Below are 26,975 nucleotides of genomic sequence, written 5' to 3' on the forward strand. Positions count from 1 at the left end.
TTTGTAGCTAGCTAGTTAACATAACACTAATCAAGACGTTCCTTGTAATGTATTTAGTTTCTACAATGCTGCTCGTCGGTAATAGTTGGCTGGGTTAGGAAAAATGGCGTCGCGGGGGACGGAAATAGCTGGCTAGCTAACCTCGATGGCTGGCTAGCTAACAATTATCAAGCTATGACAAAGACAACTAAGTAGCTAGCTAGGTAACACTGCACTAGTCAAATCGTTCCGTTGTAAAGTATTAGTATCTACAGCGCTGCTAGTCGGTAACGGTTGGCTAGCTGGCAGTGGGTTAATGATGACTAGGTGTGTTGAGTAAGTCTGGCGCCGCGTCGCGGCTGGCTAGCTCACCTCAATAATACTCAAACTCAAACTACACAATTATCTTAGATACAGAGACAACAAAGACAACTATGTAGCTGGCTAACTAACACTAACACCACACTAATCAAGTCGTTACGTTGTAATGTAATAGTTTCTGCAGTGCTGCTAGTCCGTAGAAGTTGGCTAGCTAGCAGTGATGACTAGCTAGCTAGCAGCTAGCAGTGTTGACTACGTTAGGAGGACGAAGATAGCTAGCCTCGATAATTACTCAATTACTCTAAACTACACAATTATCTTTGATACAAAGACGGCTATGTAGCTAGCTAAGAAGAATTGCTCAGATCAAACAAATCAAGCCGTTGTAATGTAGTGAAGTGTAATATTACCTGTGGAGCGAAGCGTGGTGCGACTGCTCGCTCCAAACCGAAGGGCTAACCGTACAGTAGTACAGTGTTCCCCTTTTGAGTCAAGTTTCAGTTCTCTGACCCTGTGTTTTCATTCTTCATAGAACCAACCCTATCTCTACAACACAGTTTTCCTGAACCAGGTAGATCTCCCTTCCTCTCAATACACACTGTCTAAATAACACTGTCAGAGGGAGATAAAACGAATACACGTTCTCTGTCAGATAAACATTTATTTATGACAAAGCTGTTGGTTTGTTTTGGTGCTCCTGGGATGAGGACCAGCTGTGTAAGTGTATTGTATGTTAGGTGAATCACCAAACTACTAGTAGCCTAATAAACAGGAGTTTCCTCTGAGCGTGGCCAAATGGAGAGATATTGGAAACTATAATGAAAACAATAATAGTTGTTTTATCCGCTGCATCCGCCAGCCCCTCAGTCCCTCAGGCCTGTTTTGTCTGTGGAGTGTGCAGCAGTAACAGTAGCAGATGCTGGCTGACTCCTGGCACAGAGACAGGGACAGGATGGGAAATGTAAGCCTGATTTCTGATTTGGGTCAATAGCAGGAAAAGCAGATGTCCAATTGAGAGATGTAACCAGAGACCTAGCCTTATCCCACTTAATTTCTCCCCTCTCTTTCTCTCTCGCTCTATTTTTCTATCTTACACTCCCTCGCTTGTGCTGTCTGTAGAATTTTCCTGCTGCTCAAAGCCTTTCCCAGCACCACCAATCATCATCTAGTCTGCCTTCCCAGGCATCGCCTTCTCAGCAGCTATTGGCTCAGGCCTCTGTCCTTCAGCAGCTGCAGCCACTGCAGGTCTCCACATCTCTGCCACCAACACACCTTTCCCAGGTAACCCCTCCCCTCTCACTTTTACTGCTACCTGTGATGGATCATTCTTTATTCCCTGTCTTTCTTTTTGGTACCATATGTAGCCAACTCTATGTAGGTAGATGTGCTTATTGCATTTGACCACTAAAAAGTATCAAGGACTTTGGTTCTTAGTTGAGCACAAAAGTTGTGCACTGTATTAGAAATATGCAATTTTTTGCAATTTGCCTTTTGCTTGCCTGATCGGTCTGCAGTATGGAGGTTCCATACTCCAAACCCTGGTCTCTGATTGCTTTCTTAGTCTACCCTTTTCTTATCTTCCCAGTTTTCCTCACCGTATCCCAACATTCAAGTGGTGACCTCTCTGACTGGATGTGACACCTACCCTCACCCCTGCCCTGTTCCCCAGTCCTACCCCTCCTCTCTGCCCCCTCTCTACGTCTCCCCAGGCCAGCCAGCCACTCTGCCCCCCTCTGTCTCGTCCCTCGCCCCCTTGCATATAGAGAATGCTCTGGCGCCCCCCACCTCTGTGCCCCCGATATCCTCACACACACCCCTGCTGGCCATGACAGCACCCACACTGCCACAGCATCAGCAGATGTACCCCGCTGCTCTGCAACAGAGTGTTATGACACACACACACCCTCACACACAGCTCCCCACTCTCACACACCCGGTTCACTCACACCTTGCCTCACTGCCTGGACAACAGAACACACAACCACAGAATACACACCACATGCACCCAAACCCTGCTGCTGTACGCCTACCTTTTCAACACGTCACACACCCCACATACTCACACCCCGCTGCTGCACCTGAACTTGCTCTGCCCAGCTTTCTGCCCTTAAGACAGGTAAATATAAGAGGAGGACAGGAATGGAACAAAGGTTTTTGTGTACATAGCTATTATTTTTCTGTTTTTATAGACATGATAATATGTAACTGAGTTTATGTATACAATACACTTACACAAACCAATGCCTAGGTTTACCTCCACCGTACCACATCCTACCATACCCTTATCTGTACATTATGCCTTGAATCTATTCTACCACGCCCAGAAATCTGCTCCTTTTACTCTCTGTTCCGAACGCACTAGACGACCAGTTCTTATAGCCTTCAGCCGTACCCTTATCCTACTCCTCCTCTGTTCTTCTAGTGATGTAGAGGTTAACCCAGGCCCTGCAGCGCCTAGCTCCACTCCCATTCCCCAGGCACTCTCATTTGTTGACTTCTGTAACCGTAAAAGCCTTTGTTTCATGCATGTTAACATTAGAAGCCTCCTCCCTAAGTTTGTTTTATTCACTGCTTTAGCACACTCCGCCAACCCGGATGTTCTAGCCGTGTCTGAATCCTGGCTTAGGAAGGCCACCGAAAATCCAGAAATTTCCATCCCTAACTATAACATTTTCCGACAAGATAGAACTGCCAAAGGGGGTGGAGTTGCAATCTATTGCAGAGATAGCTTGCAGAGTTCTGTCATACTATCCAGGTCTGTGCCCAAACAATTCGAGCTTATACTTTTAAAAATCCACCTTTCCAGAAACAAGTCTCACACCGTTGCCACTTGTTATAGACCCCTTCGTTGGTTGGCCCTCGCTTCATGCTCATCGCCAAACCCACTGGCTACAGGTTATCTACAAGTCTCTGCTAGGTAAAGCCCCGCCTTATCTCAGCTCACCAAAGCAGCACCCACTTGTAGCACGCGCTCCAGCAGGTATATCTCCCTGGTCACCCCCAAAGCCAATTCCTCCTTTGTTTATCTTTCCTTCTAGTTCTCTGCTGCCAATGACTGGAACGAACTGCAAAAATCTCTGAAGCTGGAGACTCATATCTCCCTCACTAGCTTTAAGCACCAGCTGTCAGAGCAGCTCACGGATCACTGCACCTGTACATAGCCCATCTGTAAAGATCCCATCTATCTACCTACCTCCTCCCCATACTGTATTTATTTATTTATTTATTTATCTTGCTCCTTTGCACCCCAGAATCTCTACTTGCACATTCATCTTCTGCACATCTATCATTCCAGTGTTTAATTGTATGTGTCGAATTGCTATGCTTTATCTTGGCCAGGTTGCAGTTGCAAATGAGAACTTGCTAATGACAACTAGCCTACCTGGTTAAATAAAGGTGAAATAAAATTTTAAAAAATAGACCCCCTTCAGCCCCCAGCTATGCCCTGGACACCATATGTGAATTGATTGCCCCCCATCTATTTTCAGAGTTCGTACTGTTAGGTGACCTAAACTGGGACATGCTTAATACCCCAGCTGTCCTACAATCTAAGCTAGATGCCCTCAATCTCACACAAATTATCAAGGAACCTACCAGGTACAACCCTATATCCGTAACCATGGGCACCCTCTTAGATATCATCCTGACCAACTTGCCCTCTAAATATACCTCTGCTGTTTTCAACCAAGATCTCAGCGATCATTGCCTGCATGCGTAATGGATCTGTGGTCAAATTATCACCCCTCATCACTGTCAAACGCTCCCTAAAACACTTCAGCGAGCAGGCCTTTCTAATCGACCTGACCAGGGTATCCTGGGAGGATATTGACTTCATCCCATCAGTAGAGGAAGCCTGGTTGCTCTTTAAAAGTGTTTTCCTCACCATCTTAACCTCTCTTGGGGAGGTGGGACGCTAGCAGTTCACACTATTCAACAGCCAGTGAAAAATCAGAGCGCCAAATTCAAAACCAAAAAATGTCATAATTCAAAGTTCTCAAACATACGACTATTTTACACCATTTTAAAGATACACGTCTCCTTAATGTAACCACGTTGTCCGATTTCAAAAAGGCTTTACGGCGAAAGCATAAAGTTAGATTATGTTAGGACAGTTCCAACACAAGAAAAACCACACAGCCATTTTCCTAGCAAGGACAGGCGTCACAAATACCAGAAATGTAGCTAAAATTATGCACTAACCTTTGACGATCTTCATCAGATGACACTCCTAGGACATCATGTTACACAATACATGCATTTTTTGTTCGATCAAGTTGATATTTATATCCAAAAACAGTATTTTACATTGGCGCGTGATGTTCAGAAAATATTTTTCCTCCAATACTTCCGGTGAATTAGCACAAAAATTTACAAAAATACTCATCATAAACATTGATAAAATATTAAACTGTTATTCAAATAATTATAGAGGAACATCTCCTTTATGCAACCGCTGTGACAGATTTCAAAAAAGCTTCACGGGGAAAGCACACTTTGCAATAATCTGAGTACTGCGCTCAGAAAAATACACTAGGCAATACAGATACCCGCCATTTTGGAGTCATCTAAAATCATAAATCGCATTAGAAATATTCACTTACCTTTGATGATCTTCATCAGAAGGCACTTCCAGGCATCCCAGGTCCACAATAAATGTTGTTTTGTTCGATAAAGTCCATAATTTATGTCCAAATAACTCCTTGTTGTTGCTGCGTTCATTAAGCTACTCCAAGTGTAGGAAGCGCGGCCAAAATGTCACGTCAAAAAAAGTTATATTTACGTTCGTTCAAACATGTCAAACGTTGTATAGCATCAGTCTTTAGGGCCTTTTTAACCTCTTGACGGTCGCCTAGGATAGGGGGCGCCACAGTGCATTTTGAAAAAAATGTGTGCCCATTTTAAATGGCCTACTACTCAAACTCAGAAGCTAGGATATGCATATAATTAATACTTGTGGATAGAAAACACCCTAAAGTTTCTAAAACTGTTTGAATGGTGTCTGTGAGTATAACAGAACTCATATGGCAGTCAAAACCCCGAGACAGATCGAAACAGGAAGTGGAATTATGAATTGCGCACTCAACTTCATCATGTTGCCTATTAATCACACCGTGAGCTATGGTTCTTTGAGCACTTCCTATTGCTTCCACTAGATGTCCCCAGTCTTTACAAAGTGATTTGAGTCTCCTACTGTGAAAACTGACAGAATGACACGCTGTGGAACGTGGTCACACGGAGAGGGCCATCACCATTATGACGCCGGCGCCCCTGGCTACCCTCCCCTTTCGAAACGTTTATAAAGACAATGCAATCGTCCCCCTTGAATCTTATTGGAGCTCTGGTTGAAAAAGGCCCTAAAGATTTATGTTATACAACGTTTGACATGTTTGAACGAACCTAAATAAGAAAAAAATGCATTTTGTTGAAAGAGTAGCCCCGCGCACGTCGGAACTTTTGGTGCAGCCTTCAGAACGCGCTAACAACAACAAGCTAATGGAACATAAAGGATTAACTTTTTAGAACGAAAATACATTTGTTGTGGACCTGGGATTCCTGGAAGTGCCTAAGGATGAAGATAATCAAAGGTAAGGGATTATTGACAATAGTATACAAGACTAGATTTGATATGCGATTGTTCCAAGATGGCGCTGACCTGTATTGCTAGCCTATTGTTCTGAGTATCGCATCCCCTTTTATCGCAAAGTGTGATTACCCAGTAAAGTTATTTTTTAATCTGGCATTACAGGTGCTTTCAAGAGATATTAACCTGTTGGGTCTAGGGGGCAGCATTTGCACGTCTGGATAAAAAAAATGTACCCGATTTAATCTGGTTACTAATCCTACCCAGTAACTAGAATATGCATATACTTATTATATATGGATAGAAAACACTCTAAAGTTTCTAAAACTGTTTGAATGGTGTCTGTGAGTATAACAGAACTCATTTGGCAGGCAAAACCCTGAGACATTTTCTGACAGGAAGTGGATACCTGATGTGTTGTATTGACTTTAAACCTATCCCATTGAAAAACACAGGGGTTTAGGAATATTTTGGCACTTCCTATTGCTTCCACTAGATGTCACCAGCCTTTACAAAGTGTTTTGAGTCTTCTGGAGGGAGATCTGACCGAACAAGAGCCATGGAACGATGATGTCCCATTAGACACCTGGCGCGGAGTTCATGTTGGGTACCCTCGTTCCAATACGTTATAAAAGAGTATGCATTCGTCCACCTTGAATATTATTCATGTTCTGGTTAAAAAGGCCCTAATGATTTATGCTATACAACGTTTGACATGTTTGAACGAACGGAAATATATTTTTTCCCCTCGTTCATGACGAGAAGTCCGGCTGGCTTACATCATGTGCTAACGAGACGGAGATTTTTGGACATAAATGATGAGCTTTTTTGAACAAAACTACATTCGTTATGGACCTGTGATACCTGGAAGTGACATCTGATGAAGAGAATCAAAGGTAATGGATTATTTACATAGTATTTTCGATTTTAGATCTCCCCAACATGACGTCTAGTCTGTATCGCAACGCGTATTTTTCTGGGCGCAGTGCTCAGATTATTGCAAAGTGTGATTTCCCAGTAAGGTTATTTTTAAATCTGGCAAGTTGATTGCGTTCAAGAGATGTAAATCTATAATTCTTTAAATGACAATATAATATTTTACCAATGTTTTCTAATTTTAATTATTTAATTTGTGACGCTGACTTGACTGCCGGTTATTGGAGGGAAACGATTTCCTCAACATCAATGCCATAGTAAAATGCTGTTTTTGGATATAAATATGAACTTGATAGAACTAAAAATGCATGCATTGTCTAACATAATGTCCTAGGAGTGTCATCTGATGGAGATTGTAAAAGGTTAGTGCATCATTTTAGCTGGTTTTATGGTTTTGGTGACCCTGTCTTTGACTCGACAAAACATTACACACAACTCTTGTAAATGTACTGTCCTAACATACTCTAAATTTATGCTTTCGCCGTAAAACCTTTTTGAAATCGTAAGACGTGGTTAGATTAAGGAGATGTTTATCTTTCAAATGGTGTAAAATAGTTGTATTTTTGAAAAATTTGAATTTTGACATTTATTTGGATTCAAATTTGCCGCTCTTGAAATGCACCTGCTGTTGATGGAGTGCACCACGGGTGGCACGCTAGCGTCCCACCTAGCCCCAAGAGGTTAATCTATAAATCTTAGAATGACAATATTACATTTTAAAAATGTTTTCGAATAGTAATTTAGTAAATTGTAGCGCTGTTTCATCGGATGCATTTGAGGGAAAATAGTTAGTCAACGTTACGCACCGATGTAAAATGCTGTTTTTATATATAAATATGAACTTTATCGAACAAAAGAATGCATGTATTGTGTAACATGATGTCCTAGGTGTGTCATCTGATGAAGATTGTCAAAGGTTAGTGCTGCATTTAGCTGTTTTTTGGTTATTTGTGATGCATGTGGTTGGTCGGAAAATGGCTATGTGGCTACTTTTACGATATACTCCTCTAACATAATCTAATGTTTTGCTTTTGCTGTAAAGCCTTTTTGAAATCGGACAACGTGGTTCGATTCAGGAGAGGTGTATCTATAAAACGATATAATTTGAAAAAGAAATTGAAAACATTTTTTTTATTAAATTTTGTTATGCTAATACGGGACGGAGGCCGCACAGGGGTTAACTTAGAACTTCAATAATATTCCAACTGGACGAAATTTGCATCCTGTAGCACTAATTCCAAAAAGTTTTGGGACACTGTAAAGTCTATGGAGAATAAGAGCACCTCCCAGCTGCCCCCTGCACTGAGGACAGGAAACACTTTCACCACCGATAAATCTACGATAATCGAGGGGTAGGGGTAGAAAAATGCTTATTGAAATGATCGATTATCGTAGATTTATCGATGGTGAAAGTGTTTCCTGTCCTCAGTGCAGAGGGCAGCTGGGAGGTGCTCTTATTCTCCATAGACTTTACAGTGTCCCAAAACGTTTTAGAATTAGTGCTACAGGATGCAAATTTCTGTTTGAAAAAGCTAGCCTTAGCTTTCCTAACTGACTGAGTATATTGGTTCATGACTTCCCTGAAAAGTTGCATATCGCGGGGGCTATTTGATGCTAATGCAGAACGCCACATGATGTTTTTGTGCAGGTCAAGGGCAGTCAAGTCTGGGGTCAACCAAGGGCTATATCTCAGTGTACCCCCTGCAGCAACTTTCCCAAGACCCCCCCCCACCGCTTCTCCTTCACCCAAATCCAGACAGCTGATGTTCTAAAAGAGCTGCAAAATCTGGATCCCTACAAATCAGCTGGGCTAGACAATCTGGACCCTCTCTTTCTAAAATTATCCGCCGAAATTGTTGCAACCCCAATTACTAGCCTATTCAACCTCTCTTTCGCATCGTCTGAGATCCCCAAAGACTGGAAAGCTGCCCCGGTCATCCCCCTCTTCATAGGGGGAGACACTTTAGACCCAAACTGTTATAGACCTATATCCATCCTGCCCTGCCCTGCCCTTCTAAAATCTTCGAAAGCCAAGTTAACCTCTTGGGGCTAGGTGGGACGCTAGCGTGCCACCCGTGGTGCACTCCATCAACAGCAGGTGCATTTCAAGAGCGGCAAATTTGAATCCAAATAAATGTCAAAATTCAAATTTTTCAAAAATACAACTATGTTACACCATTTGAAAGATAAACATCTCCTTAATCTAACCACGTTTTACGATTTCAAAAAGGTTTTACGGCGAAAGCATAAATTTAGAGTATGTTAGGACAGTACATTTACAAGAGTTGTGTGTAATGTTTTGTCAAGTCAAAGACAGGGTCACCAAAACCATAAAACCAGCTAAAATGATGCACTAACCTTTTACAATCTCCATCAGATGACACTCCTAGGACATTATGTTAGACAATGCATGCATTTTTAGTTCTATCAAGTTCATATTTATATCCAAAAACAGCGTTTTACTATGGCATTGATGTTGAGGAAATCGTTTCCCTCCAATAACCGGCAGTCAAGTCAGCGTCACAAATTAAATAATTAAAATTAGAAAACATTGGTAAAATATTATATTGTCATTTAAAGAATTATAGATTTACATCTTTTGAACGCAATCAACTTGCCAGATTTAAAAATAACCTTACTGGGAAATCACACTTTGCAATAATCTGAGCACTGCGCCCAGAAAAATACGCGTTGCGATACAGACTAGACGTCATGTTGGGGAGATCTAAAATCGAAAATACTATGTAAATAATCCATTACCTTTGATTCTCTTCATCAGATGTCACTTCCAGGTATCACAGGTCCATAACGAATGTAGTTTTGTTCAAAAAAGCTCATCATTTATGTCCAAAAATCTCCGTCTCGTTAGCACATGATGTAAGCCAGCCGGACTTCTCGTCATGAACGAGGGGAAAAAATATATTTCCGTTCGTTCAAACATGTCAAACGTTGTATAGCATAAATCATTAGGGCCTTTTTAACCAGAACATGAATAATATTCAAGGTGGACGAATGCATACTCTTTTATAACGTATTGGAACGAGGGTACCCAACATGAACTAGCGCGCCAGGTGTCTAATGGGACATCAACGTTCCATGGCTCTTGTTCGGTCAGATCTCCCTCCAGAAGACTCAAAACACTTTGTAAAGGCTGGTGACATCTAGTGGAAGCAATAGGAAGTGCCAAAATATTCCTAAACCCCTGTGTTTTTCAATGGGATAGGTTTAAAGTCAATACAACACATCAGGTATCCACTTCCTGTCAGAAAATGTCTCAGGGTTTTGCCTGCCAAATGAGTTCTGTTATACTCACAGACACCATTCAAACAGTTTTGGAAACTTTAGAGTGTTTTCTATCCATATATAATAAGTATATGCATATTCTAGTTACTGGGTAGGATTAGTAACCAGATTAAATCGGGTACATTTTTTTTATCCAGACGTGCAAATGCTGCCCCCTAGACCCAACAGGTTAACAGATCACCGACCATTTCGAAACCCACCGTACCTTCACTATGCAATCTGGTTTCCGAGCTGGTCATGGGTGCACCTCAGCCACGCTCAAGGTCCTAAACGATATCATAACTGCCATCCATAAAAGACAGTACTGTGCAGCCGTCTTCATCGACCTGGCCAAGGCTTTCGACTCTGTCAATCACCGCATTCTTAACGGCAGACTCAGTAGCCTTGGCTTCTCAAATGACTTCCTCGCCTCGTTCACCAACTACTTCTCTGATAGAGTTCAGTGTGTCAAAACGGAGGGCCTGTTGTCCGGACCTCTGGCAGTCTCTATGGGTGTTCCACAGTGTTCAATTCTCGGGCCGACTCTTTTCTCTGTATATATCAATGATGTCGCTCTTGCTGCTGGTGATTCTCTGATCCACCTCCGCAGACGACACCATTCTGTATACATCTGGCCCTTCTTTGGACACAGTGCTAAGAAACCTCCAAACGAGCTTCAATGCCATACAACACTCCTTCCGTGGCCTCCAACTGCTTTTAGATGCTAGTAAAACTAAATGCATGCTCTTCAACCGATTGCTGCCCGCGATGTCATTTACAAAATAGTCTCCAACACTCTACTCAGCAAACTGGATGTAGTCTATCACAGTGCCATCCATTTTGTCACCAAAGCCCCATGTACTACCCACCACTGCGACCTGTATGCTCTCGTTGGCTGGCCCTCACTACATATTCGTCGCCAAACCCACTGGCTCCAGGCCATCTATAAGTCTATGCTAGGTAGAGCCCTGCCTTATCTTAGCTCACTGGTCACCATAGCAACACCCACTCGTAGCACGCGCTCCAGCAGGTATATTTCACTGGTCATCCCCAAAGCCAACACTTCCTTTGGCCGCCTTTCCTTCCAATTCTCTGCTGCCAATGACTGGAACGAATTGCAAAAATCACTGAAGCTTGAGTCTTATATCTCCCTCTCCAACTTTAAGCATCAGCTGTCAGAGCAGCTTACCGATCACTGGACCTGTACACAGCCAATCCAACTACCTCCTCCTCATATTGTTACTTATCCTCTTGCTCTTTTTCACCCCAGTATCTCTGCTTGCACATCATCATCTGCACATATATCACTCCAGTGTTCATGCTAAATTGTCATTATTTTGCCTCTATGGCCTATTTATTGCTTTACCTCCCTACTCTTCTACATTTACTTCCCTTTGGAAGTAAAACAGCCCCACAACATCACAGATCCACCACCATACTTCAGTGGATCACCATGTCTCTTTTTATGCCAAACCCACCTTTGGTGTTTGTTGCCAAAAAGCTCTATTTTAGTCTCATCAGACCATAGAACCTGGTTCCAATCTAAGTTCCAATGACATTCCAGTGACATAGGTTTGTCTGTTGTGTTATTGACTGTACGTTTGTTTATGTCTACCTATGTGTTGTTTTTGTCGCACTGCTTTGCTTTATCTTGGCCAGGTCGCAGTTGTAAATGAGAACGTGTTCTCAACTGGCCTATCTGGTTAAATAAAGAATAAATAAATAAATGTTGAGTCCTCCACCAATATAATATATGTCCCTCCCTACATCAGCAGGTCCAGCAGCAGGCCAAGGCCCAGCTTCCAGATGCCGTCCCCTTTGCACAGCCTAATCAGCCTTCCCAGCCTGCAGTTTTTTCCCCTCCAGTACAGACTGTGCCGGACCCTGGCACAGGTACTGCCGCAACCCAGCTTGACCTCAACCAAAACCCCAGCCAAACCCAGTCCCAGCATCAGGCCCAAGGACAGAGCCAACCACAGGCTCCAGCTCCACTACCCCCTGACTCCCAGACAGCAGCCCCTTGGCCTGCCAGCACCAGCCTGACTCAGCAGAACCAGGCCAGTGCCAGCAGCTGCTCAGGGACCACACTCACCTCGGGACAGGCTCAAACAGAGTCCAATCTGGAGGTATGGAGGACTGACCTGACCTATACGTCCCCTCCCTAAGCCCTTGAATCTCAGTCCCTCAATTCTCCCCTTTCTCAGCCCCTCCCTGACCCTCCCTCTACTTTTTCCTAAAACAGCATCACCAATATCTCTGCACCCCAAGTATCCTCCCCAACTTTCCCTGCACACTCATCTCCGTTTATGACTTCGCTAATAATGACACAATCCATGTTTACGTCCCAACCCTTCTTTCAAAGCATGAACATACTCACTTTGTTTTGTCTGCAGGATCCTGGTGTAGAGAAGCAGGCTTCATGGGCCAGCTACTCCTACGACAGGTATGAGCTGACTCAACTCTTCAGATGGCTATCTGGTGCAGAGATTTGGTGGTGTTTTAGGAGAGACCATGGAGAGTTCAGTGATGCCTATCAATCTCGTCTCTCAGGATGAGGGTAATATAACAACCTCAGACATAAAGGCATAATTGGGCAACACGGAACCTTGGTAAAACCACGGCCAAACCGTAGGCACGAATGGTGAACTGACAGTGCATACAGCTCACTCACTCGCTTTGCGGACATAAGGGCAACCAGTAAAGCGGTCTTAAAGGAGAGATATTTAATCTCATTTTCCAGCAGCTCAAAAGGCTGCTGTAAAATAGCCTCAAGCACAATAGACAAATCCCATGACGGGATTAAAGGCTTTGGAACTGGATATAAGCGACATAATGGGGTGTTTTCCCAACATGTTATTGTTGAAGCCTATATGACCGGCCGAGATAGCGGCAAGGTAGGCCTTAACAGTGGAGAAAGCCTTCCTTCTGTCCATAAGGTTCGTCAGAAAGCATAAAACCTTGGATACAGAGCATTGGTAAGGAATTATCTGTTTTTGGTCACACCACTTCTCAAAAATGCACCACTTGTTTCCATACAGTGAGTGTGTAGAAGGAGCCCTGGCACTCTGGATAGACTGACTCCAAGAGGCAGGCCTGTCACATCCAGGTTTAACTTCTCACAGGCCAGACCCGGAGGGCCATCGAGGGACTACCAAAATGAGGGATGAGCCTTCTTCCTTCACTCTGGCTAGAGTGGGGGAGTATGAGGCTTAGAAGAGGAAAAGCGTAAAGCAACACCCTCGACCATGGGTGTGCCTGTGTGTCCACCCCCAGTGGTGCGTCTCCTGCAAGTGCAAAGAACAACGGGCAGGGCAGTGCACGTTTTCTTGCGCTGCGAAGAGCTCGACAGATGCTTGACCGTATCTCTCTGAGATCTGTTTCACCACTTGGGGATGAAGTTTCCATTCCCTTTTAAGGGGATTCCCCGTGGACAATAAGTCCGCTGCTACGTTCAGTACGCCCCAGGACATGAGTCACGTGGTGTGCTCTGCTTCACAGAATAATCCTGACGGCTAGTCTGTAAGCGCAGGGAGGGAGTGCCCCTCTGGCGGCTGATGTACACCACCACAGTCTTATTGTCCGTTCTAATCAAGACGTGACTATTCCGAAGGGAGGGTCAAAAGTGTCTCAGGGAAAGAAACACTGTCAGCAACTCAAGGTCATTTATGTGAGCAATGCGGAGATGTGGGGTCCACACTCCATTTATTGTCTTCTCCATGTGAACTGCGCCTCTTCCAGTGACGGAGGGCCGAGAGACATTTGGAGGTCACCTTTATCTGACAATTGAGGTGACGGCGTGTACACAGAAGTTGGGAAAACACCCAGCGCTGGAAATCTCTCAGCCTCAGTAGGCCAAGAGGGGTACTACTGAGATGGTGGACACAGTCAACCCTAGCACTCGGAGGCATGCCCTGAACGTGACTGAGCGCCCCTGTGGAACAGGGAGAGGCACTGTCGGAAACAACTCGATGCGGTCGTCTGAGAGTGTTGCATCATAAGAGAGAGAATCCAGCATAATGCCTAGGTATTCTATTCTGTGTGATGGCACCAAACAGCTCTTTTTCTGATTGATATTGAACCCTATCTCGGAGAGGTGGGTTACTAGGGAAGCCGTGTCTCGCACCGCTTGCTCTCGGGATGGGGAGCAAAGCAGGTAATCGTCTATGTAGCTGGAGATTCTCAGACCCTTGTTTCTCAGGGATATGAGAGCTGCCTCTACACATTTGCTGAACATTTGGGGAGCTAGCGCTAGCCTGAATGGAACAGCGAGGTATTCGTCGGCTGTACCTTGAAATGCAAACCTTAAAAACCTCCTGTGTGCTGGCAGGATGTTTGTGAAAATAAGCATCCTACAGGTCAACTGAGGTTAACAGCCGCCTCGATAAATAGAGCGAGACACCTCTACATTTGTTGGGAACCAGGAAGTACCGGGAATAAAAGCCTAGGTGGCTCTCTGCCGCTGGAATCGCCCTGATAGCGCCTTTACTTAATAGAGAGGAGATTTCCTGCTCTAGTATTCGTGCTGAGTTGCCAGCCACTGCTGATTCCCAAATTCAGTTGAAACGGGTGGTTTCAGAGCGAACTGCAGTCTGTACTTCTTCATAACAGTGGACCAGACCCAGGACTGGACTGCGCATGCAGGCCAGTTCCCTGCTCTTGTGGCGAGTAGCCCAGACTCGATCACCAGAGAGCCCGTGGCACGGGGGCCCCTCGGGTAGAGTGTATTCCCTCCGTCTTCCTTGAGAGCGAACCCATGCGAATGGGTTGCTGCACAAAGGGAAGGGTTCTAGGAGCACATACAGTGCTCTCCTGAATTATTGCCACCCTAGGTAAATATTAACATAAAAGGCTGTAAAAAATTTAATTGTTGTTTATCAGCTTTATCTTACACTCAAAATATCATGAATCTAACCTTTGAGTTAAAATTCTGCAAAGAAAAAAAAATCGTCATAAAAAAAATATTTATTTTATTCAAAAACCTGCATGTCACAAATATTTGCACCCCTGCATTTAGTACTTTGTGCACCCTCTTTTTGCCAAGATAACAGCTCTGAGCCGTCTCCTATAATGTTTGATGAGGTGGAAGAACACATAGGAAGAGATTTGACACCATTCCTCCATACAGAAACTATCCAGATCTTTCAGAGTCCTTGGTCCTCACTTGTGGACTCTTTTATTCAGCTCACCCCACAGAGGTTTAGGTCAGGGGACTGGGATTGCTATTGCAAAAGCTTGATTCTATGGTCAGTGAACCATTTTCGTGTGGATTTGGTGGTATGCTTTGGATCGTTGTCCTGCTGAAAGATCCAATGACAACTCAGTTTTTTCCAATGACAACTCAGTCCATGATGCCTATGTATCCTAGCAATCTTCCCAGGGCCTTTGTAAGTAAAATCAGCCTCCACCACCATACTTCAGTGGATCACCATGCATCTTTTTATGCCAAACCCACCTTTGGTGTTTGTTGCCAAAAAGCTCTATTTTAGTCTCATCAGACCATAGAACCTGGTTCCAATCTAAGTTCCAATGACATTTAGAAAACTCCAGACGGTTTCTTCTGGCAACCCTTCCAAATAACTTGTGTGCCTGGAGGTGGTGTCTAATAGTCGTTTTGGACACCCCAAGATGTAACCAACTTCTGCAATTCTCCAACTGTGATCCTTGGAAATTTTTTGGCCACTTGAACCATGCTTCTCACGGTGCGAGGGGGCAAAATACACTTGCGTCCTATTCCAGGCAGGTTCATCACAGCTTCAGTTTTACATTTCTTAATTATTGCCCTAATAGTGTAGATGGGTAGTTTCAGGCATGTAGATATCTTTTTATAGACATTGACCTTTACAAATCAGGCAACAACCATTTGTCTCATTTCATTTGTGTGTCCTCTGGCCTTTCCCATGCTGATAGATGACTAAGGGAGTTTAGCCTGTGTGTCACATTTACACTCCAGTGAAACAAAAAGTCATGGATGACCTTTTTAAATGTTCCCAAAGACTCAGATTAAATCGGAATATACACTACCGTTCAAAAGTTTGGGGTCACATAGAAATGTCCTTGTTTTGTGTTAGGCAGAGTTGCAAAGAAAAAGCCATATCTCATACTGACCAATAAAAATAAAAGATTAAGATGGGCAAAATAACAGACACTGGACAGAGGAACTCTGCCTAGAAGGCCAGCATCCCGGAGTCGCCTCTTCACTGTTGACATTGAGACTGGTGTTTTGCGGGTACTATTTAATGAAACTGCCAGTTGAGGACTTGTGAGGCGTCTGTCTCTCAAACTTGCTCAGTTGTGCACCGGGGCCTCCCACTCTTTCTATTCTGGCCATTTTGAGCCTGTATTCGAACTCACAAATGCTGTTGCTCCAGATACTCAACTAGTCTAAAGGCCAGTTTTATTGCTTCTTTAATAAGGACAACAGTTTTCAGCTGTGCTAACATAATTGCAAAAGGGTTTTCTAATGATCAATTAGTCTTTTAAAATTATAAACTTGGATTAGCTAACACAACGCGCCATTGGAACACAGGAGTGATGTTTGCTGATAATGGACCTCTGTACGCCTATGTAGATATTCCATTAAAAAAATCTGCCGTTTCCAGTTACAATAGTCATTTACAACATTAACAATGTCTACACTGTATTTCTGATCAATTTCATGTTATTTTAATGGACAAAAAAAAGGAAATTATAAGTGACCCCAAACTTTTGAATGGTAGTGTACATCAATTCGATTTTGTTCATAAGAATTTCTAGGGGTGCCAATAATTGTGACACGCATGTTTTTGATAAAACAATTATTTCTTGATGACAATTTAGTTTTGTTTTTTCACTCAAAGGTTAGATTCATTAAATCAAATTGTGTTTCTAGCTCCAACAGTGCAGTAATATCTAAAAAGTAATATCTAACAATACACACAAGCTAAAGTAAAGGAATGGAATTAAGAATATATAAATATTTGGATGAGCAATGTCAGAGCGGCATAGACTAAGATACAGTAGAATAGGATAGAATGCATATATACACATATGAGATGAGTAATGCAAGATATGTAAACACTATTAAAGTGACTAGTGTTCCATTATTAAAGTGGCCAGTGATTTCAAGTCTATGTATATAGGGCAGCAGCGTCTAACGTGCTAGTGATGGATATTTAACAGTCTGATGGCCTTGAGATAGAGGCTGTTTTTCAGTCTCTTGGTCCCAGCTTTGATGCACCTGTACTGACCTCGCCTTCTGGATGATAGCGGGGTGAACAGGCAGTGGCTTGGGTGGTTGTTGTCCTTGATGATCTTTTTGGCTTTCCTGTGACATCGGTTGCTGTAGGTATCCTGGAGGGCAGGTGGCTTGTCCCCGGTGATGCGTTGGGCAGATTGCGCCACACTCTGGAGAGCCCTGCGGTTACAGGCGGTGCAGTTGCCATACCAGGCGGTGATACAGCCCGACAGGATGCTCTCAATTGTGGATCTGTAAAGGTTTGTGGGTTTTCAGTGCCAAGCCAAATTTCTTCAGCCTCCTGAGGTTGAAGAGGCGCTGTATCACCTGACCAAACAATCCTTCTTCTCGACAGGAACGTCAAGGAAATAAGGAAATCTGCTTTCTCGACAGGCTGGACAAGTTGAGCCACAAAGCTCTTTTCCCCACCACTACAAGGCTCATGGCACGGTGACAGCCTTTGACGACAGATCTCTTCCCAAAGATCTGGGTTAGGCTTGCTGATAGTTAGGAGATTGTGCAGCTCAAGCATCAAATTGGCCTGGTAAGCCAGCAGTAGGGACGTATTATTCAACGCGTGTACAGAACGTGCCATAGACACGTAGACCTTTTGATAGATGGATGCAGAAAAGTGGTCATTCTTACCAGGGAGAGATGTGCTTGTCAGCGACAAGGCACTGAGGTTGAGGTGGTTGGCCAGTGACTGCTCGACCACTGGTGGCTTGCCGATGCCTAGCTCCTCCATGTCCTTGACATTCATGTTGGCAAAAAGTCTGGTTTGGACTTTGCTGGTCAAGGGTTTGTCCCTTGGGCTGAGCAAGCAGGCTCCATGGTGCCAAAAAACTGCTAATCCTTTAACAATGTTAGCAATGTAGCTAGCGTTCACCTCGTGAGCTAGTAGCCTAGCTAGTTAGCACAATCTTACACCAAACAAAAGCATGGCTCTAGACTGATAAGCAGTGACGCTAGGATGGTTTGGTCTAGTCCAGTGGTTCCCAAACTTGTTATAGTCCCATACCCCTTCAAACATTCAACCTCCAGCTGCATACCCCCTCTGGCACCAGGTTCAGCGCACTATCAAATGTTGTTTTTTGCCATCATTGTAAGCCTGCCACACACACACACGAAACGATACATTTATTAAACATAAGAATGAGTGTGAGTTTGTCACAGCCCGGCTCGTGGGAAGTGACAAAGAGCTCTTATAGGACCAGGGCACAAATAATAATCATTATATTTAGCCATTTACATATAAAACCTTATTTGTTCATCAAAAATTGTGATTAACTCGCCACACGTTAATGAGAAGGATGTGCTTGAAAGGATGCACATAACTCTGCAATGTTGGGTTGTATTGGAGAGAGTCTCAGTCTTAAATCATTTCCCACACTGTGCCTGTGTTTAGTTTTCATGCTAGTGAGGGCCGAGAATCCACTCTCACATAGGTATGTGGTTGCAAAGGGCATCAGTGTCTTAACAGCACGATTTGCCAAGGCAAGAAACTCTGAGCGCAGCCTTATCCAGAAATCTGGCAGTGGCTTCTGATTAAATTCAATTTTCACAGAACCGCTTGTTGCAATTTCGATGAGGCTCTCTTGTTCAGATATCGGTAAGTGGACTGGAGGCAGAACATGAAAGGGATAACGAATCCAGTTGTTTGTGTCATCCGTTTCGGGAAAGTACCTGTGTAATTGCGCACCCAGCTCAGTCAGGTGCTTCGCTATATCACATTTGACATTGTCCGTAAGCTTGAGTTAATTTGCACACAAAAAAAAATCATACAATGATGGAAAGACCTGTGTGTTGTCCTTGTTAATGCAGACAGAGAAGAGCTCCATCTTCTTCATCATAGCCTCAATTTTGTCCAACACATTGAATATAGTTGCAGAGAGTCCCTGTAATCCTAGATTCAGATCATTCAGGCGAGAAAAAACATCACCCAGATAGGCCAGTCGTGTGAGAAACTCGTCATCATGCAAGCGGTCAGACAAGTGTTAATTATGGTCAGCAAAGAAAACTTTAAGCTCGTCTCTCAATAAAAAAAAAAAAAGGTCAATACTTTGCCCCTTGATAAGCAGCGCACTTCTGTATGTTGTAAAAGCGTTACATGGTTGCTGCCCATATCAGTGCATAATGCAGAAAATACACGAGAGTTCAGGGGCCTTGCTTTAACAAAGTTAACCATTTTCACTGTAGTGTCCAAAACGTCTTTCAAGCTGTCAGGCATTCCCTTGGCAGCAAGAGCCTCTCAGTGGATGCTGCAGTGTACCCAAGTGGCGTTACTACTCCACTATGTCTCCCTGTCATGGCTTTTGCGCCATCAGTACAGATACCAACACATCTTGACCACCAAAGTCCATTTGATGTCACAAAGCTGTCCAGTACTTTAAAATATCCGCTCATATTGTCCTGGTTTCCAGTGGTTTGCAGAAGAGGATGTCTTCCTTAATTGACCCCTCATAAACGTAACGGACATTTACCAAGAGCTGTGCCAGGCCCGCCACGTCTGTTGACTCATCCAGCTGTAACTCATATAATTCACTGGCTTGTATGCGAAGCAGTAATTGTTTCAAAACATCTCCTGCCATATCACTGATGTGTCGTGAAACGGTGTTGTTTGATGAAGAAATTGTCTGTATAGTTTTTTTGGCCTTTTCCCCCAGCATTGTCCCAGCCATATCTGCGGCAGCAGAAAGAATTAAGTCCTCCACAATAGTATGGGGCTTGCCTGTCCTGGCCACTCGGTAACTCAGCATATAAGACGCTTCTAGCCCCTTCTTATTAATGGAATCTGTTGCTTTTATACACGTCTTTATTCTCACTCAAAAACTCCCGTGGCTTATTTTTTAAATGGTCATGTTTCGTTTCTAAATGTCTGCACAAGAGTGAAGGTTTCCCGCGAGAGAGTAACAGTTAATTTGATTGGATGTTAATTATTTGACTAGGCTACCTGTATTTGACATTGTGGTGTTACCACACCAGATGGTTTAATTTTATTTTTGGCAGTAAAACGAGGCTACTCCGGCGAGAAAAAAACCTCACCCAAATGTTGGAAAATATAGATGTACTGTTTGAAAATGTCAAGAAAACAAAATCTAGTCAATGCGGCACGGTAGTGGGTTGAGCTAAACGAGAGAGAAAGCTAGTGATTCTACCCTTCCAAGTAGAAAAGCTTAAGCCTTGCAGCTTAGCTAGCCAAGTTTTGATGCTAGCTACCGCAGCAAACAAATGGCAAGGAAAAAGTGGAAAAATGTATTCTTACTTGATGCAAACACTTTCCTTTCAGTAAAGTCACCCAACACAGAAGACGAGAGAGGAAAAACCTGCACTTAGCGGCATAACTTTGCAGCACACCTGTGAACAGTTGAACAGGAAAACAAATCAAGTTGTGCTGAGGAGAGCTTAGAGTAGTACTCTTCGTGAGGAAGAGAAGGGAGAGTGATCAGAGGGTGGCCAACTGGCTCTCTATGATGAGGGGAGGGGCTCACCTCATTCGCCACTTGACCTGTCTGTCTCCGACAGACGTGTGAGTTTCTGATGAATCCCTCATGTGAGATATCGAAATGAATAATTGAAAGAAAGAGAACTTCCCCTGTTATGTCGTTTTATGAAGGGAGAGCATCGTTTATGCCCAGTATCCAAACCTTTAGCCCTGTCTTCGGTCCTGTCTATTGTGCTTGAGGGTATTTCACAGCAGTCTTTTTAGCTGAAAAATATGTGGACACCTGCTCGTCAAACATCTCATTCCAAAATCATGGGCATTAATATAGAGTTGGTCCCCCTTTGCTGCTGTAACAGCCTCCACTCTTCTGCGAAGGCTTTCCATTAGATGTTGGAACATTGCTGCAGGGACTTGCTTCCATTCAGCCATGAGCGTTAGTGAGGTCGGCACTGATATTGGGGCGATTAGGCCTTACTCGCAGTCAGCGTTCAATGGGGTTGAGGTCGGGGTTCTGTGCAGGCCAGTCAAGTTCTTCCACACCTATCTCGACAAACCATTTCTGTATTGACCTCAATTTGTGCACAGGGTCATTGTTATGCTGAAACAGGAAATGGCCTTCCCAAAATTGTTGCCACAAAGTTGGAAGCACAGAATCGTCAAGAATGCTGTAATGTGAATGCTGTTATGCTGTAACGTTAAGATTTCCCTTCACTGGAATAGCCCGAACCATGAACAATAGCCCCAGACCATTATTCCTCCTCCACCAAACTTTACAGTTGGCACTGTGCATTGGGGTAGGTAGCGTTCTCCTGGCACCCGCCGAACCCAGATTCGTCCGTCGTACTGTCAGATGGTGAAGCGTGATTCATCACTCCAGAGAACGTGTTTCCACTGCTCCAGAGTCCAATGGCAGTGAGCTTTACACCACTCCAGCCGACGCTTGGCGTTGCGCATGGTGCTCTTAGGCTTGTGTGAGGCTGCTCAGCCATAGAAACCCATTTCATGAAGCTCCCGACTAACAGTTCTTGTGCAGTTTGGAATTCTGTAGTAAGTGTTGCATTCGAGGACAGACTATAATTACACGCTTCAGCACTTGACTGTCCCGTTCTGTGCTCTTGTGTGGCCTACCACTTCACGGCTGGGCCGTTGTTGCTCCTAGACATTTCCTCTTCACAATAACAGCACTTACAATTGACCGGGGCAGCTCTAACAGGGCTGAAATTTGACAAACTGACTTGTTGGAAAGGTGGCATCCTATGACGTTGCCACGTTGAAAGTCACTGAGCTCTTCAGTACGGGCCATTCTACTGCCAATGTTTGTTTATGGAGATTGCATGGCTGTGTGCTCGATTTTATACACCTGTCAGCAACGGTGTGGCTGAAATAGCCGAATCCACTCATTTGACAGGGTGTCCACATTCTTTTGTGTATATATAGTGAATCTCTCCTTCATGTTGCTTCACTAAAAAGTTTCTAAGCCTTTAGTCCTGTCTTGTGACCTGTCTATTGTGCTTGAGGTCTTTTCACAGCAGCCTTTTTTGAGCTGCTGGACTACTACATGCCCTGAGATCTGCAATGCGAGTGAGTGAGCGGCTCGCATTGTCAGTCCACCATTAATGCTTACAGTTTGCCCCGGGGTTATCCAAGGTAACCTTACCTAACCTCACCTTCATGCCTAAGGTCAGCAATGATGTATTGTCTCGCCTTAGAGCTTGTGGCTTTCCAAACAGCAACAACGAGTGTTGCAAATTCCATTCTGTGAACAGGCCTAGGCTACCAGCCACACAGACAGCGAGAGGGGAGCAGGGAACTGTCCATTATCATTGCATGCTAGGAATATGGGACCAAATTCGACACTTTTTATTATTTTAATACACATATAAGTATCAGCCTCACGGCCTTCGTCAGAGCTTTTGTGAGTAAAAAAAAAATTGCACCCTTATGTAGACCAAGCCCCACCCACATCCGTTCCACGCATCGAAAGGGGTTGAGGCGAAGGAAAAACTAGTAAGTGCTTCCAAATATAACAATATACCGTGGCAAACTTCTTCAAGGTTAGGAGCTTTTGTCACAAATTAAGTGGGGAAAATGTCACCAAAATCAGCCCAGAATGAAAGTTATTTCGAACATGACAGTACCTGTGGGTTTGTTTCTCCGTCCTGGTCCACCCAGGCCGCAGGCAAGGTCAAGGATAGCAGGGTTCGGTACACAAATCTGGTTCTCGGTAGGTCCAGGTCTAAACGCCAACAGGTAAGTCTAAAACAGTCCAGCTCATACACGGTAAATCCAGCCAATATCAATTGTCTTTTTCTCTATGGTTCATAGATCCTTCCAGCCCTCTCTCGCCCTTCCTGGTTTGTCTTGACCCTTTATCTGTGGGTCGGCTCCACCTTCTGAGGGTTCCCCTTGCTTCTGGGAATTGTAGTTTTGGTGATCGGGCAGGGCCCGTTTATTAGTTCTGCTCTCACATATCTGCCATTTATCACTCGACCCCCTTCGTTGCCACAATACATTTCATAAATATTCGAATAAAGTGTGTAAATAAGACGTATTAAACACATCTGTAAAACCACAATGAGGACATAGACCTACCGAGCAAGTTTTCATTAATCATTGGGTACACACAGACATAGATGACACTATCAATCAGTCCATTGAGAAATACAGAGACTTTCTACAAGCAACAAAGATCAAGAAATATCAGCAAGACACAGAGGACTACTAGCTCAACCAGGTGTACGCATGGGAAGGCCCAAGGACAGGAGCACGGCGAGGCCGACTTAGGGACGCACTACTGACCGGGGGACGCAGAAGCGGGAGGACATGGAAACTTGGACACAGAGGCATCCACTGAGAGCGAATTCCCTACAGACAGCGACTCCAGCTATCATTGCACACAGTCTGGGTTTTTTTTTGCCCAGAAGCAACACAAGGCTCCACGAAAGAAAAGAAACGATGTCGGAGAGGCAAGCGGTCGAAGAGGGGACCAGGAACACAGGCCGTGGACACGGAGCTACAGCAGGACGCGGTAATTAACCTCTCCAAAAAAGACCTTACTGAGGCGCAAGTCTCAGTCTTATCTAAGGGCCTCTCTTTTGTACCTAAATGTACAGATAAACCATTCGATACGAAAGTAGATCTGTTTAAATTCTTTCGCAAGATTAAACTTAAGCATGTTTTTTCTCAAAACACTGTTTCGGGCCTAGGAACAGATCAAAGAACCGGTACCCATTTTAAGCCCAAAAGCAAATTCTGTCCTATGGTTAACAACTCCTCGATTAATACCTATTGTAGGTTAGTCGAACAAGAAGCCATGTCAGTGTATACGAGACAAACAAACCACATTCAGAAGAATCTCACTAGAACAGAAGAACAGGCACTTGAATTAATGAAAGATTCATCTTTGGTTATTTAACCTGCAGACAAGGGGGGTGCTGTGGTTGTTTTACACTATGAAAGATATAAAGAAGAAATTCAGAGACAACTCTGTAATGAACGTGTCTATAGAAAACTGAGTCTTGATCCCACACAGGTGTTCCAAGGGAAATATGCTCTAATCTGGAGCAAACCCTATTAACCAACCTTATCACACCAGAATATTACCGGAATATGAATATGGCAAAAATGTGCCATATGTCCATGCCTGTAGATTTTGTTGAAATTACACAAACCTAAAACACAACAAGGCAATTATCCAGGCAGACCAGTTGTTGCAGGAATAGGCTCAATGCTAGAGCCGTTGACAACCATCGTAGACTCTTTTATTAAATCTCATGTGCAAGAATTGCCATCATATGTGAAAGACTCTATAGACATCATTAACAAGATTTCACCAATAACGGGATTAACAGAAGACTGCATTTTGATCACATTAGATGTCAGGAGTCTATATACCAGCATTCCCCATACGGGGGGCTGGCAGCCCTAGCTCACTATTTGAGAGATAGAGATACTAACAAATATCGACCAACAAACTTTATTCTAGAGCTGGCTGAATATGTTTTGACGTATAACTATTTCAGATTTGATGATGAATACTACCTCCAAACGAATGGAACATCGATGGGCTCCACATTCGCTCCTTTATGTGGGTCTTTTTGAAGAACGTTTTGTTAATAATGAAAACTAAATCCATTTTTGATTAATGTCCTGAAGTGGTATCGATATATTGATGCCATTTTTTGCATATGGGAAGGAACGGAAAAAGAGCTGTCAGACTTTATGGCTCTACTCAATGACATTGACCCCAATCTCAAATTCACTATTGAATGTGACACTCAACGTGTTCATTACATCGATATGTGGATTGAGAAATCAAATGGAACCCTGTTTACAACTCTGTATAGAAAAGAAACGGACAGAAATACTCTATTACAGGGGGAAAGCTTCCATCCTGAGCCTTTAAACGGAGGACTTCCAAGAAGCCAGTTTTTCAGACTGCGTCGTATATGCCACTCCACAGAGGATTATCTAGAAAAAGCAGCGGAGATGCGCACTAGGTTTCTAACACAGAACCCAAACCGGCTGCGTGCGTGCGCGATCATGCATACATTTATTTTGTCCCCCATACCAAACGCGATCACGACACGCAGGTTAAAATATCAAAACAAACTCTTTACCAATTATATTAATTTGGGGACAGGTCAAAAAGCATTAAACATTTATGGCAATTTAGCTAGTTAGCTTGCACTTGCTAGCTAATTTGTCCTATTTAGTTAGCTTGCTGTTGCTAGCTAATTTGTCCTGGGATATAAACATTGAGTTATTTTACCTGAAATGCACAAGGTCCTCTACTCAGACAATTAATTCACACAGAAAACGGTCAACCGAATCGTTTCTAGTCATCTCTCCTCCTTCCAGGCCTTTTCTTCTCTTGACTTTATATTGCGATTGGCAACTTTCATAAATTAGGTGCATTACCGCCGCTGACCTTGTTCATCTTTCAGTCACCCAACCAATGAGGAGATGGCACGTGGGTACCTGCTTTTATAAACCAATGAGGAGATGGGAGAGGCATGACTTGCAGCGCGATCTGCGTCAGAAATAGAACGGATTTCTATTTTAGCCCTTGGTAACGCAGACGCTCTAGCAGTGTGGGTGCATAATTGAATAACAGATTTCTAACTGTATTTTGCAATGCTCGCGCACACGACGCGAGCGGTGTGGTCAGCCTGTCAGAAGAGGCTATTCGCCACAATGTGTGGATGAAGCTCTTAATTTGGCATTGGGAAAAAAAACGAGATGAACTGCTACAAAAAAGAACCGCTAAAGAACACTCCGTAATGTTCACAACCACATATACTTTGAACTCGCGAAAAGTGGGAGATGCGGTCAAGAAACACTGGCATATTTTATCATTGGACCCAGCTTTGCCGGCTGAATTAAAAAATCCACCACATATTGTGTATAGGAGAGGTCGCAATTTACGCGATAAATTGGTTCATGCCAACTGCCAGCCACAAAAGAAAATCAGCCAGGCTCTTTTACGCCCTCTTCCGAATGGTAGCTATAAATGCAGAGGATGCGCACAGTGCAACAAAATGATGAAGTGTGAATATTTCTGCCACCCACATACAGGAAAACTCTTCTAAATTATGTTTTCATTTTAATGACCTGAAGCATGACATTTCTACCTTTTTAGATTTTGTGGCATAGAGAAAGTTAAGATATCAGACAGGGGAGGTGATATTAATAATACTCTGAGTAAAAGAGAATGTTTTGGGATTTTCACCTTCCAGACATGATTTCCTAAAGGTCTTAATGATGAAATTCCTATGTATGTTATGTTGTGAATTTGAACATGAATTATGCTCCTATTTAAGATTACTCTGCTTTTCGTACGATGTACCCAATGATTAATGAAAACTTGCTCGGTAGGTTTATGTCCTCATTGTGGTTTTACATATGTGTTTAATACGTCTTATGTACACACTTTATTCAAATATTTATGAAATGTATATTGTTATATTTGGTAGCACTTATTTGTTTTTCCTTCGCCTCAACCCCTTTTGATGCGTGGAACGGATGTGGGTGGGGCTTGGTCTACATAAAGGTGGTCATTTTTTTTAAACTCACAAAAGCTCTGACGAAGGCCGTGAGGCCGATACATAAAGCTTATTAAAGATCAGTGATACTATCAAGAGCAGTGTGCGGTTTCCTTTTTAATTCATCTTGTTCAACTGTTACCATGCACCTGCAAAAAGATTGCGCAGATGTGTGAT

General features: G+C 43.5%; 1 protein-coding gene across 12 annotated transcripts in view; it reads left to right on the plus strand.

Moving 5' to 3' along the window:
- LOC106571792 (serine/threonine-protein kinase WNK2) overlaps positions 1-26,975 on the plus strand; it is a 139,965-nt gene that overhangs the window by 88,922 nt on the left and 24,068 nt on the right. For 7 of the 12 annotated variants that reach the window (XM_014145239.2, XM_014145245.2, XM_014145246.2 and 4 more), the window contains 5 exons: positions 833-871; positions 1,420-1,581; positions 1,886-2,416; positions 11,872-12,225; positions 12,493-12,542. In XM_014145239.2, coding sequence (XP_014000714.1) covers positions 833-871; positions 1,420-1,581; positions 1,886-2,416; positions 11,872-12,225; positions 12,493-12,542 — 1,136 coding nt within the window. The remainder of the gene's footprint in view (positions 1-832; positions 872-1,419; positions 1,582-1,885; positions 2,417-11,871; positions 12,226-12,492; positions 12,543-26,975) is intronic. The other 5 variants (XM_014145240.2, XM_014145247.2, XM_014145244.2 and 2 more) reach the window with 5 other exon arrangements.

This window comes from Salmo salar, chromosome ssa15 (genome assembly GCF_905237065.1).
Source record: "Salmo salar chromosome ssa15, Ssal_v3.1, whole genome shotgun sequence".
Taxonomy (NCBI): Eukaryota; Metazoa; Chordata; class Actinopteri; order Salmoniformes; family Salmonidae; genus Salmo; species Salmo salar.